The 13,657-nt window shown below is 60.8% G+C and overlaps 1 protein-coding gene across 1 annotated transcript in view; it reads left to right on the forward strand.

The window, feature by feature from the left end:
* The first annotated feature begins 118 nt into the window (after positions 1–118).
* The window catches only part of CCDC187 (coiled-coil domain containing 187), a 26,142-nt gene continuing 12,603 nt past the window's right edge, over positions 119–13,657 (forward strand). The window contains exons 1-8 of the mRNA XM_006776538.1: positions 119–216; positions 533–1,056; positions 2,120–2,218; positions 3,867–3,983; positions 9,799–9,933; positions 10,426–11,417; positions 11,665–11,759; positions 12,974–13,581. Of these exons, the coding sequence (XP_006776601.1) occupies positions 119–216; positions 533–1,056; positions 2,120–2,218; positions 3,867–3,983; positions 9,799–9,933; positions 10,426–11,417; positions 11,665–11,759; positions 12,974–13,581 (2,668 nt within the window). The remainder of the gene's footprint in view (positions 217–532; positions 1,057–2,119; positions 2,219–3,866; positions 3,984–9,798; positions 9,934–10,425; positions 11,418–11,664; positions 11,760–12,973; positions 13,582–13,657) is intronic.

Genomic DNA, 13,657 nt, shown 5'->3' on the forward strand with positions numbered 1-13,657 from the left:
GAAGCCGGACGGCAGACCCTGAGGCTGCCCTCTGAAAGCGCCCAGGGCAGGTGATGACAGGGCTCCTGGCTCTGCCCTCGCTGCTGGTCCTGCACTCCCGGCAACCTGCCTAGGGGAGATGGCTCAGACGCACCCCAGAGATAGCCAGGAGCACTGCCCCTTCAGCCCCAGGGCTCCAGGGAGACCAGCTGCCCGGAAGGCCCGCGCCAGGCCCAGGTAGGGTTTGTGTGACTGAGGCAGGTGTCTGCGCACCTGGGACGCCTTCCCTGAGGAACTTGGGGCCAGAGTGCCCTGCTGAGTGCCTTCTCCCCAAGCCTCAGTTCCCCACCTGCAGGTCGGGCTGGGCTGATCACAGCGCCTAACGAGGAGTGCGGTCGGGATCCAAGAGAGAATGTCTGGGGGCTGCCATGGGGGGCACATCACTGCCCGCACCTCCGAGGATGGCGAGAAGCAGAAGCGTGGGCAGGGGGTGCACTGTGCAGGCTCTGCTGGGTCCACACCTGAACAGCTGCGTCTGCTTCTTCCTCCCAAGGGCAGGTAGGCGGCGTCCAGCCACGGCCGAGGAGGACCTCCTGGCTGCCCTGAGGTGGCCCAAGCCCTCTCCACGGCCAGGAGCCCCTTGGGAGGTGCCCTACGTGGCCTGGACTGACCACATGGAGAGGCCGGGCCCCCTGGGGCAGGCCTTCAGCTGCCCTGCTTGGACAGCCGGCGAGGAGGCCCAGGATGGGGACAGCTCGGTGTCATCAGGCCGCCTGTCCGGCTCTTCGGGGGGCCACAAGTCGTGCGCACCTGCCCACAGGCCCTGGAAGGAGAGGCCTCCCCTGGTGCTGGGGTCCCCACAGCAGGACGGAGAAAGCAACCCCCGGCTGGAGCAGCTGAGGGAGAAGATCCGGGCCCAGGCGTGCTGGCAGGCCAGCTGCGCTTCCCTGGGCACCTCGATGCCCTCCAGCACCTCGCACCTCCTCAGAGCCTCCCCGCCAGCCCCCCGGAGGAAGGTCAGAAAGCTGAAGAAGGCCCCTCCAGCCCCGGCCTCCCCAGGTCAGGAGCAGCTTCCTGGTGAGGGTGGGAGGGCCGTGCTGGGAGCCTGGGTGTACCCACTGGATGTCACTGCCTGAGGTCCCGCGAGGGGCTCAGCCTGGGAGCTGAGTGGGAGGACAGCCTCTGGGAGGGTCCTCGAGCTGGGCTTCAGCGCAGGGAAGGCCAGGCTGTTGGCAGCGGAGCGGGGCGGGTGTGTGGGAGGGACTGGCCCCGCTGGAGGCTTGTGGAAGGGGCGCTGGGGTGCGGGAGGCAGAGTCAGGGTCAGGTCTTTGGGGAATCCGGTCAGGAACACCTGGAAAATCTTGCAGCCGGGGTTGAAGGTGCCCAGAGGCACGGTGTGCCCCTGCCCGGCAGCGTGGGGGATGGGGTGGGGGGAGGCAAGGGCGAGGCTGGGGATCTAGAGAAACACCCACACGCAGCTTCCCTGTCGGAGAGACGGCTGCCACGCACGCAGCCCTGCGGCTCTGCCCACTGAGCCGGTGCGTAGCTCTTCCCAGGAGGCAGGGAGGATGCTTTCTTCTAAGATGATACTTTGTTTAAAGAAAGTATAAAATACACTCAGCACTGACCATCACACCACGTCCACGCGCACGGCTCAGCGGCATCAGGGACGGTCACACTGCTGTGCGTGTACCGTTCTCTCCCGGACTTCCCATCCGCTGCAAAGCGCAGACAGTGGAACGAGAGCAGCTTACACTCCCTGTGTCCCCGCCCCCCCGCCCCCGCCACTGCCCTGGTTAACGCTTTGGGGCACGTCCCTCAAAGCCACTCTTCACTTTGCAAAAGGGGACTTTGCGTGCACAAGGGACGGTCCTTTCCCATGCTGCCTGGTGCCAGCCGCACGAGGCCCCAGATGAGGCACACGGGGCCCTGTCGGCCCCAGGCCGGCCACCGTGGTGCTGCTCGGGCTGGACAGTCATGTGGCCTCGAGCTCAGCACCATGAGCGAGGTCGGGCCCATGGACGCACCTGGGCCTGGGGTCTGAGTCCAGGGCGCGGCGCTGAGAGGCTGTCGAGCGGGTGCCAAACGGGGACTCTTCCTCGAGGTCTCGTGACAACCTCTCCTTTACACTCTGCTCCAGGCTTTGGCAGCCCGAGTGCAGCTGGGCGTGCCGCTCAGGACAAGCCCGTCCCCGGCCAGGAGCATGCGCCCTCCAGGGTCTCCCAGCGCCAGGCCTCCGGTGAGTGGCTCTGTGGCCGACCATCCTGGCACCTCGGCCCAGGGCAGGGAGCTGGTGGGGCGTGTCTCCGTGCCGAACTCCTGCACAGAATAAGTGAGGCCTCTCCTGCATGGCCACGTGCCAGCCACAGGGGTCCTCCAGGTCCTGCCGGCTCCTGGGCTCGCTGCTCACCCACAGGTGGCCCAGCCAGGCCATGGCCCAGCCTTGCTCGGCAGGTGCCCAGGTACTGGCTGTGGGTCGGCAGATTTCCAGACAGGGTGCCAAAGGCCCAGGGACCAAGGGAACCACGAGGGTTTGGCTCACTCATTCACCCAACAGATCAAGGAGTAAGGATGGAAGGCAGATGGGAGCCGCTCCTGGGGGCCGAGGGTAGGAGCCAGGGCTGGCGTGGGCTTTGACAGGCTCCACGGAGGGGGGGGGGGGCGCTGTCTCCACAGTCCAGAGAGGCTGCAAGATGTTGGTGATGGAGGTAGAGAGAGAGGGGGAAGGGCTGGGAGCAGAGGTCTGGCTGTCCTGGCCCTGGGGAGCACTGAGGGTTTTGGGGGGGCTGTGGGCAGGAGAAGGTGAGTCAGGACCCCAGGGGGGCAGTCATAGCCTGTCCCAGTGGTGCCCTGGTGGCCAGGGTTGGGCAAAGGTTGGTCAACACTCGCATCCAGACCCCAGTGAGTGGCAGCCACAGGCATGTTTTTGGGGGTGTCTCACCCCAGACAGAAGGGGAGCCAGGTGCGGGCCCGGCCCCCATGCACCAAGGGGCAGAACCTGTCCCTAACCCAGCTCTGGCCTAACCAAGGGCACCAGCCACTCCACACAGAACGGCTGTCCTCCTCCTCCTGCTTGTGGGCCCGATGGCCTCAGCTCATCCACCCCCACGGAGGCCCTGGGGCAGCAGTGAAATTTGGGACTTGAGGACCTCAGCGCCCACTGTCACTGGTCGCCAGCTCCTGGCAGTCACATTTCAGCTGCCGTTTTAGAGCCCCCAGAAGCAGGCTGTGGGCAGGGCCTGGGTCTTGAGGTCCCTCCTGGCAGCAGCATCGGGCACTGAGGGCCAAGGCTGGACTGGCCGCACCAGAGGCCAGTCTTTCCCCATGGGCCCAGCCATGTAGACATGGTGGGCTTGGCCTATTCCCTTGAGCTAACTGGCCTGTTGGCTTCCCCTCCGGTCTGCCCCTGTGGGATTCAGTCTCTACCCCCTCGGGGTCTCCACATCCCCCTGACTGTCCAGCCAGGGATGGACTGGGCCGTGGGAAGGCCCCTCCGACTCCAGCTCTCACTCCTGGTCTCCCAGTGTGGCCAGCTGCCATGCCCTGGGTTCACCCGTAGGCCAGTCAGTTATTTATTCATTCAACAAACATGAGTGCCATGGCCAGCTCCGAGTTGGGTGCAGGAGACCGAGTGGGAATCTGTGCACAGTCAGGAAGGAGTGGGGAGCCTGCCGGCAGGAGGGCTCCCCAGGGGTGCTCCACACAGAACGCAGAGAGGGGTGGGCAGCCACGTGTGCCCCTTGAGCCCTGTGCCCGGCTGCCTGCACTAGCATGCAGGACCAGGGAGCAGGGTGGCCCCCACATTGTCCCCTGGAACCTGGTCGGAACCCCTGTGTATGTGTTACTGCTCATCTTCTCTCCCCTCCCCCTCTCTCCTCACACTGAAGTTCTACGGGAGAAACACAAAAGCATGAAGAGTAGTTCTTGCAAAAGAGAGAAGGCCCCCAGGTCATCCACCAGAAGAGCTGCCAAAGACCAGGGTAAGGCTGGAGGGGGCGTGAGGGGTGGCTGGTCCCAGTGGCCACCGAGCACTGTGTGCATGTGTTTTGGGCCCAGCACGCTTCCAATGCACCACTCTGCTCTCTGTGTGCATGTGTTTTGGGGCGGGCATCTGGGGTCGACAGGGGCCAGGCTTGATTGGGGGGTGGGTCTGCTGTGAATGGAGGAGGCAGCACTGGTGTCTGCACCTCAGGCGCCTGCAGAGCCTGACCATCCCCCAGTAGCAGTGGGGCCCACTGGTGCAGGGGCTGTCCCTTGTGACATGCAAGTGAAAGTCCGCAAACCCCCATGTGCAGTCCCAAAGACCCTCGGCCACACGCATTCCCAATCTGCTCCTCAAGCACACTGACACGCATGGACAAGCATGGTGCATGGCAGGCCTATGACACATGTGGTTGACAGTGTGGCTGCTTTCCTGTTGCACAGTGCCATGTGACGAGTTATAGGTTCCACCGCCTTTGGCATTGGGAAGACTGGTGGAGGGAATGGGCTCCCGATGGGCCTGGTGTGGGATTTGGAATTCCAGGGAGCAAGCTCACCTGGGCACGGACAGGGGGAGTGACCGGGGGCAGCATCCACCATCTTGCCCCCCCTTGGGGGACGTAGAGCCGTCACCAGGGGAGACGTTGGTGACGCATTTGTGTGACAGCTGAGAGGTCTGCTAAGTGGTCTTGGTGGTGGGAGCATCCCCACCTGCAGCTCCTTGACCAGGTGGGGCCCCCGGACTGAGGCCAGCTCAGCAGGACTCTTAGCCTAAGATAGACAGCTCTGAGCTGCCCCTGCACATCCCCGTGCCTCAGTTTCCCCCATGGCATGAGATGAAAGTCCTGGGTGGGGGTGGTCCTAAGTGAGGTGGGGACACTGAGGCTGGCCCCAGTGCTGGGGGGGCGGAGGCAAACCCCCACACCTGCTGACAGTGAGGGGTGCTTGGAGACCTGGAGAAGGTTCCAGAAGCCACACTGAAAATACAAAAAGCGTAAGCGTTCTCTGCACTGTCCTCTCCCCACGCTCGGCTCTTTGGTTTGTTTGTTTTCATGGCTCGCTTGAAAAATGACCGGCTTTCTGCCCGACACTGGGTCAGAGGGCGCACCTCGGGCCGCATCCATCATCGTCATGCGTGTCTCCCGGACGCACTGACCATCAGTTCCTGTCAACGGGGAAGGCACAGCTGGGCTAAGGAGGGATGGGGATGGGGTCAGAGGTCGGAGTCACGGGACTTGGGAATCGGATGATTTAGAAATTTGCTGTCGTTAACAAAAAATTAAATCACAATAGTTATAAAATATTCATCCATCCGCCCAGAGGAAAATGAAGCCCCATATTTAATTTCAGATGATATCACCTCACTTTGCATTTTTTATCATAGATGAGGTCGGCCCTGGGGCTCTGACAGGGCACTGGGGACTTCATCCATTTCTGCAGATTAAAAACCCGCTCGTAAAAAAATTAATTGCCATTAAACTGCTCAGCAGAAGGAAAAATGTGCCCGTCAGGACTCATTTATTGACCCGGACCCTCCCCTCTGGTGGGCTAATGGGGACACTGAGCGCCCCACAAAGGAGGGATCAGTGAGCGGGGTGCCAAGCCGCCTGGCCAGAAACAGCCCCTTCCCACCGGACAGAGTGGTCTCCCTGGGAAGCCCCACTCCTGGGCCCCCTTGAAATCCAGAGGTGGGGGGGGGCAGTTCCAGCCTTTGGCTTCTGCCCTGAGCCAGCTGAATCCTGACCCTCTGGGCTCAGCTCCTGTAGAGGTTGTGGCTGCTTTTCCATCCTTGCGACTCTGTGGGAAGGTGTTTAGAGGGGGAAACTGAGGCAGGGAGCATTTAAGTCAATGGCTCAAGGCCCATAGCTAGTGATGGGCAGAGCTGGAATATAAACCCAGATCTAGGACTCCTGAGACCAAGCTCTTTACCTCAGGTGTCCCCAGGGCCTGGGGCTGGAAGGCACAGTGGGCTGGGGGTAGGGCAGGGGTGGCAATGTGTCCTGGAGGGGAGTGGCCTCCAGTCCTGTCCTATTGGGGCGTAGCTTATGCAGGACCCGACCCCCAGGGGACATGTTTCTAGAGGGACATGGCCTTACAAAAGGTGTGACTTGGAGGCAGGGACTTGTTCCAGAGAGGTGTGGCCTGGATGTGGCCTTAGGGGACTTCCAGGGGGCATAGCCTCTGGAGAGCAAGGTTCTGTGTGGCCTTCCTCTCCTTGAAGCCCAGCTTTAGGCCTGCGCTGATGTCTCTGGCCTGGGCTCTGGGAGGTGCCCCAACTGGGGCATGTCTGCTGGCAAGGCCTGACCCTGCCTGGCCACCTGCCCCCAGGCAGGCTGATCTCTGGATGGTCTCTTCTGTGAGGCTCCCTGGTTGGCAGGAAGCCCTTTCATGGGGGACAGGACAACTTCTAGCTGGGCGGTCTTGTTTCCCCTTCATTTGCTGCCAGGGGAGGGGCAGTGAGTGCCTTTAGTGTCTGTGTGCATATCTGTGTGTGCATGTTTGTGCATGCATCTGTGTGTGTGTGTGCATCTCTGTGTACATACAAGGGTGTCTCTGTGTGTGCATGTGTGTGTCTATGTGCATCTCTGTCTGTGCGTGTGTCTGCGTACATCTCTGTGTGCCTGTGTGTGTATCTCTGTGTGCCTGTGTGTGTATCTGTGTGCCTGTGTGTGTGTGCATCTCTGTGTGCACGTGTGTTTGTGCATCTCTGTGTGCATGTGTATCTGTGCATGTGTGTCTGTGTGCATCTCTGTGTGCATGTCTACATGCAAGGGTGACTCTGTGTGTGCGTAAGTATGTGTCTGTGTGAATGTGTCTGTTGTGGCATCTCTGTGTGTGCATCTCTGTGTGCATGTGTATCTGTGCATGTGTGTCTGCATGCATCTCTGTGTGTGCATGTGTGTCTGTGCATGTGTGTCTGTGTGCATCTCTGTGTGCATGTGTACATGCAAGGGTGACTCTGTGTGTGCGTAAGTATGTGTCTGTGTGAATGTGTCTGTTGTGTGTACATGCATTTGTGTATGTGCCTGTGTGTGCAAGTTAAAGGCAGGCTGCTGCTCCTGCCTCTGCCAGGGCCCTGGTGGATGGGTTTGTAATGACGGTGGGGATGATATTGGCATTTGGTGTGTGTAACCTGGATTATGAAGTAAAACCTTGATAAATGATGTTTATTATGTGACAAGCATGTCTGCATGTGGGACACACTCTTGGTCCCTCATCCTGCCATCCTGGGTATCTTCAGGGGTCCCCCCACCCCTGTTGTCTCTGAGTGTCACCAGCTTAAAAAGAGATTAATTGCCTTCAGCTCAGTACCAGTGACCAGCTGTGACATTACCCTCCCGCCTGCCCTGTGTGGGCTGTGGTTTGTTAGCATCACCGTTGTTATGATTATCGGTTGGCACTTGCTGTGCTGCGTGCACTTCTGGGCCTGTGTTGAGGTTTAAAGACAGAGCCGTAGGAAGAACATGTGCTCTTCCCGTTCTGGGGCCAGAATCTGAAATCAGGGCGTCTGGGGCTGTGTTCCCTCCGAGGGCTCCAGGGGAGGGTCCTTCCTCTTCAGCTTCTGGGGGCTCCTGGCCATATCCTTTCAATCTTCACGTGGACCCGCCCCCTCATTCACGTGCCCACTTCCGGTTGATCACGAGACCCCACCCCTGTGCACACACCTACTCTCACGTGTTCATGTGGCCCCGCTGCATGTGATCACGAGACCCCCTCTGTTCACATGGCCACTCCCCTTCTTCAGGTGGCTATGCCCCCATTCACATGACCACTCCCTCCTGCTGGCACAGCCACACCTCATGTTCATGTGACCGTGTTAACGTAAAAAACATTCTAAGCTGTAACGAATTTTTGTGAGTTTATTTTAGCCAAACTCTCAACAATTGCTGGGAAGCAGGATCTCAATATCTATAATAATAAAAGCATAATATGCAAATTGACTGAATGGCCAAATAGCAGAACGACCATCCTGACGACCATGCTATGACATGCATTGGCGCCAGGCCAGCCAAGGTGGGTGCAATGCAATTGGTCAGGGGCCTGCCATCACCCCACAATTGCCCTGCAGAGGGAGGTCCAGGCCACCAGCCAGCGGGGTGATCAATCGGGGGCTCTGAGATTGCCCCGCAGAAAGGCCTAGGATACCTACTGGCCGGGGAGGGCGATCGATTGGGGGAGGGCTCCACGATCGCCCCACAGAGGGAGGCCCAGACCACCCACTGCAGGGCAATGGATGCGGGTGGGGGGGACTCCACAGAACTGGGGAACTAGGGGTATGTGGCAGCAGGCGTGGGCAGCACCAAGCCAAGGCGGGTGGGGGTGGGGGTGGGGCCACAAGGGCACTGGCAGCCGAGGCTGCGAAGGCTTACCCTTGCACGAATTTTGTGCATCGGGCCTCTAGTATTGGGATAATGCTACAGAGAATGGTAGTTTTTCACCTTGTTTTATAAATTACCATCAAAGGAGGAGACATAAGTGGGTCACGTGAAATCCATTGCTGGTAGATTAGGGAGGTGGGAGAAAGCAAAGAGGGGAAACCTCTGGGATTGGATAAAAAGTAAAATGATAGACACATGCTTCATTTACTTAGGTGGGTGCAGGATAGTTAACAGCCAACAATTAACATGATAACAAGAACAATGAGGGAATTTAAGGTCTTGGCCCTGGGCCCTGGACCATTGGTTGTGCCCTGAGTGGTTCAGAGAAGGGGAAGTTACAAGTTACCTGACATTTCACAGGCATGTTATCTCAGGTGCAGAGAGACAATAGGTTCAGTTGGGAACTACCCACCATAGACTGCTTTTTATTATTTTTTTATGTTTTTTTATTGGTTTCAGAAAGGAAGGGAGAGGGAGAGAGAAACATCAATGAGGAGAGAGAATCACTGATTGGCTGCCTCCTGTAAGCTCCCCACTGGGGATCAAGCCCGCAACCCAGGCATGTGCCCTTGACCAGAATCGAACCCGGGACCCTTCAGTCTGCAAGCTCTATCCACCGAGTCAAACCGGCTAAGGCTGCTTAAAAAGTTTAATTTCAGACCATCCTTTTGGTTACTTTAGGTCTTAGAGTTTGCAAAACCGTCATACCAGCCTTCCCTGAGCTGGTCAGGTTAGCATGTGGCCTTTTTTCACCCACAACTGCAACCCATGATCATACGATCACACCCATGGCCACATGACCACACCCCAGGTCCACACTCCCGTGTTCATGTGGTTCCCTCCCCCATCCTCACAGGGCCCCTCCTCCTTCCTTACCTAGCCCATCCTCTGTCTTCACCTGGTCCCTCCTCTGTGGTGGGGAGACCAGATGCCAAGCAAGGTCCTGAGGGGGGCACTTGAGTGCCATCAAGGCCCCCAGAGGGAGGGCTGGCATGTGTGGCTCCAGGTGTCAGTGGGCCTGTATCAGGGCAGGTAAGGGGAGAGAGCCAGCAGAGGAAGGTGGGACTGAGCCAGGAGGCCAGGGTCCTATCCCACCTCCCCTGCACACAGGCACATACACACTTGCTCCGTTTTGCTCCTCCCAGGACCAGTGTCCCTCCCCTTCCCCAATCCAGGCCTCAAGAGTTGAAACAGCCCCTTCCCCAGGTGTCAGTGGGCCTGTATCAGGGCAGGTAAGGGGAGAGAGCCAGCAGAGGAAGGTGGGACTGAGCCAGGAGGCCAGGGTCCTATCCCACCTCCCCTGCACACAGGCACATACACACTTGCTCCGTTTTGCTCCTCCCAGGACCAGTGTCCCTCCCCTTCCCCAATCCAGGCCTCAAGAGTTGAAACAGCCCCTTCCCTTCCATCCCACTGGGGCCAGCATTCGGAGCCTCTGTGTGTGTTTTCTCTGTTTAAGATTCTGAGTTGGTTGGTGTTTACGCCTGGAGGAAAGGACAAGCCCTGGTGAGAGGGCTGCTCGGGCCCCCTCCCGCCCTCCCCAGGCTCCAGAGCAAGGCCCCCTCGGGAGCGCCGGCCCCCACCGCCGAATTAGGTACCTTGTGCCTCCGCCTGCATGTGTGCGCACGCGGGCTCCCCCTGCTCTACTGCCGAAGATGGGTGGGCATGGGCACCATGCCGCCGGGAAGGAGGTGGCATCGGTGCCTGAGCAGCGCCCTCCCAGTGACGTGTCAGTGCCCTGCGAACTCGCCACCAGAAGGGGACTTTGGAAAACCATTCCATTTAGAAGCTGGAGGTCAGGGTTTCTGTCCCTGAAGGGCACCCATTTGGCTCCGGAAGGCTGGGCATGGCTGTCTCGGCTTTCCCGACTTAGGGGAGCAGGGCGAGTGCCAATGGGGTCCTCCCAGACACCCGTCCCCCAATGTGTGCTCAGTGTTCACCAGGTGCCAGGCACAGCCTCACAGCATCTGCCCCTCGGGTCTAATGTGAGTTAGGGATGAGCACAGAGACAGGAGGCTCCCCGGGGCAGGGGTGGGGTGCCTCTAAGCTCTGTGGGTCCGCCCCTAGTGACTGCCTGTCTTTGCAGGAGACATGGAGGACAGAGCTGCTGAGAGCTCCCCTGTTGGCCCCCGGACACCCCGCCCAGGCACCATCCGCAGTGACCCATGGGTGCCTACCCACATGCCCAACCTGGCGTCCTGTGACGAGGCCGGGAGCATCCACTCTGCCATGGCCATCCTGCAGGACCTCCGCCAACAAATTCAGGCGGGGCTGGATCTGGCCCAGGACCATCACCACAGGGGAGGGCAGGAGCGCCAGCAGCTGGCAGGGAGGAGACCCAAGGGCCACTGGAGTGCCCCGGATGTGCGGGTCTCCCTCGGCAAGAGTTCTCAGAGCCCGGCCAAGGGGGTGCACCACTCCTCCTCAGAGTGGGCCGGGAGCCTCTCCGCTGGGCAGCGCTGGGGTGCCTCGGCCAGGTGGGAGTCCTGTCCACAGAGGACCTGGTCCCCCCAAGGACGGAACCCCACCTTCCAGAGGCCTGGGAGCCCCCCTGAGAGGCCCTGGAGTGCCTCAGCCGGGCAGAGGGCTGGAGCCCCCTGCAAAGACTGGGAGGCCTCCCCCCGAGGACGCTGGAGCCTTCTGGAAAGGCCAAGCCCTACCACCCAGCGGCCCTGGAGCGCCTCCTTCGTGAAAAAGGCTGGCGCCCCAGTCCAGTGCAGAGCCCACCCCTGGCCCAGGCCCACCCAGAGCATCTCTCAGCTGGCACCTGGGCAGGAGAATGAGGCTCGGCTGCCGCCACCCTGCCCAAAGCCCCGGGGGTTCCTGGGCCACCCATACAGCCCCGCGTCCTTGCGGGAGTTCATGCGCCAAAAGGCCCTAGCGCGCCAGCAGCAGGTCCTGGAGGAGAAGGCCTCGGCCGTGCAGGCACGGGAGCTGCAGAGCCAGCGGCTGCAGGGTGTGTACAGGCAGCAGAGAGAGGCCGTGCGCGGCAGGGCCGGCCCCACCAAGGCCTTCCCCCTGGTCTCCCAGACGACCCCCAGCATCGTGACCTTCGTCCCACACTCAGCACCGTCCAGGGTAGGCACCGGGGTGCAGAGGGGGCGTGGACCAGCTCAGCCACGGCCTCCACCCCCAGGGCCCCGGGGCCTGTCTGCCCCCTCGGTCTGACCAGGCTCTGGAGGGATCCCATTGACTCTGTCCCAGCCCCTAAAGAGGGTAGACCGAGGGGTCCAGCCTGAGACCCCTGGGGGCCAGGGCCAGCTCTGAGCCGAGCCAGGGTGTCAGGGTCTGGGTGAGACTCTGACTGCATCCGTCTCTGTTCCAGGGCCAGGACGAGCCTGGGAGCGTGGGGTCGCCCGCACTGCGGTGGAGCAAGGTGACCTCTGGCATGGTGCTGGGGGACCAGGAGGCCCCGGGCAGGTGGGTATCAGGTGGAGGGCTGCACTTCCTGGGCCCCAGGCCACACAGCCTGGCCATTTCACTGAGGTGAGCTCATACCACACCAGTGCATTTAGCGCTTTCACTGTGCAACTAGAACCTGTTACTTCCAAACCCTTCCATCACCCAGGAGAAACCCCACCCCATCAGCCCACCCTCCCCTGCACCCCATCTCTCCCTCCTGCGCATTCACATGTTCTGGACATGGGCCTCTGTTCAGGATTCTTTCAAAGAGCACATTTTCTAGGTCTGCCCCTGCCATATCACGGTCAGGACTGCCTGCCTTTTCAAGGCTTCATAGTGTTCCACTGGGAGGTGGACCAGGTTTGGTTTCCCATCAGTGGACACTGGGGTGTCTCCACCTCTGGCTGCTGTGGGAACTGGACTGGGAACATGGTGTGCGTCTCGGACCCGGCTCTCAGGCCTGTGTGTGGACCCAGAGTGGGGCTGCTGGGCCACCGGGTCGCCCACACTGGCCTTCTGAGGAACTGCCACGTTATCCACAGCGGCCGCGCCCATCTGTTCCGCCCGGTACGTCCGCCAGCAGCACCCAGGGTCCCCGTCTCCACGTCCTCGCGGCTGCTTTTCCTGTTTTGTTCACAGCAGCCGTCCTGGGGGTGAGGTGGGACCTCAGGTGCTTTCCTTTGCATTTCCCGGTGACCTGGGCACTGAGCATCCTCTCATGTGCTCGTCGGTCGCTTCTGTCTTCAGAGGAGGGACCGCTCTGTCCTTGGCCTGCGTTTTGGTGGAGCTGTTTGGGTTTCTGGTTGAGCTGCAGGAGCTCTTTCTGCCGTCTGGTCCCAACCCTGTGGCGACATGGCCTCTAAGTTCCCGCTCGTGCCCTCCCTGCCTTCTGTCTCTCTGTTGGTTGTGTCCTTTGATGCGTGGAGGCTTTTCGCTTCGAAGCAGCCAATTTATCTGTCTCTCGTCTGTGTTTTTGGCGGCACATCTAAGAAACCGCCGCTGGCTGTCCTCGCTCTAACGGTGGCGGGCGGGCATGTGGCTGCTCCATACCAGCCCCCAGCAAACATGGGCCTCGTGAGCACCCCCTGGGTCTGCCCCAGAAGCACCGCCACATTCAGCGCCTGCACACACGTGTTTCACACACATGTTTCACACTCACCACTGGACGTGTACAGGCAGCAGAAGAAGGCCGTGCTGGGCCTCCCTGACCCTCGCACCCTCTGTCCCCACAGCTTCTGCCTGTGTCTGGACAGAGCCTTGAACCATGAGCTTCTGGAGACAGGAGGCCCCCAGGAAGGCTGGGCGGGTGCTCCCCTGCCGACATCCGCTGGCTCCCCCGCAGGTCCCCGAAAACTCCAGGACCTAACTGCCCACCCCCCACACCCGGGGCTGTGCATCTACCTGGGCCCTGAGGAGGCCGAGCGCCTGGGCACGCGGGGCCCCCTGCACTTCCGGTACAAGCATGCCCGGTTGCAGGCCCTGGAGACCATGGCCAACGTCCTGAAGCAGCGCATCGACCTCCTGACTGCCAATCTGCTTGGGGCCGATGCAGCGGACACTCTGGAGGACCTGCCCTTGAACCCGCCATCCTCACGCCCCAGCACCCACAGTGCCAGCCTGGCCCCGAGCCTTGGCACCCCCAAGCCCATGGTGCCAGCCTGTCCCCAAGCCATGGTGCCCGATGCAGGCAGAGGGTCTCCCTGGGGCTGGGCAGACATGCGGGCCAGGCTGCTTCTCCCTCCTTCCTGCTTGCCTGACGGAGAGACGCTGCTGTGGAGTCCTGGCTGGGAGCAGCGGAGGAGCGTGAGCCCCGGGGGCCACCTGGCCTACTCGCCGCCAGGTAAGCCCCACGTGCCCCCAGCTAAGACCTGCACGCGGGCCATGCTGACCACAGCCCTGTCGGCGGCCGAGGGAGC

The sequence above is a fragment of the Myotis davidii genome, unplaced genomic scaffold, assembly GCF_000327345.1.
Source record: "Myotis davidii unplaced genomic scaffold, ASM32734v1 scaffold609, whole genome shotgun sequence".
NCBI classification, from domain to species: Eukaryota; Metazoa; Chordata; class Mammalia; order Chiroptera; family Vespertilionidae; genus Myotis; species Myotis davidii.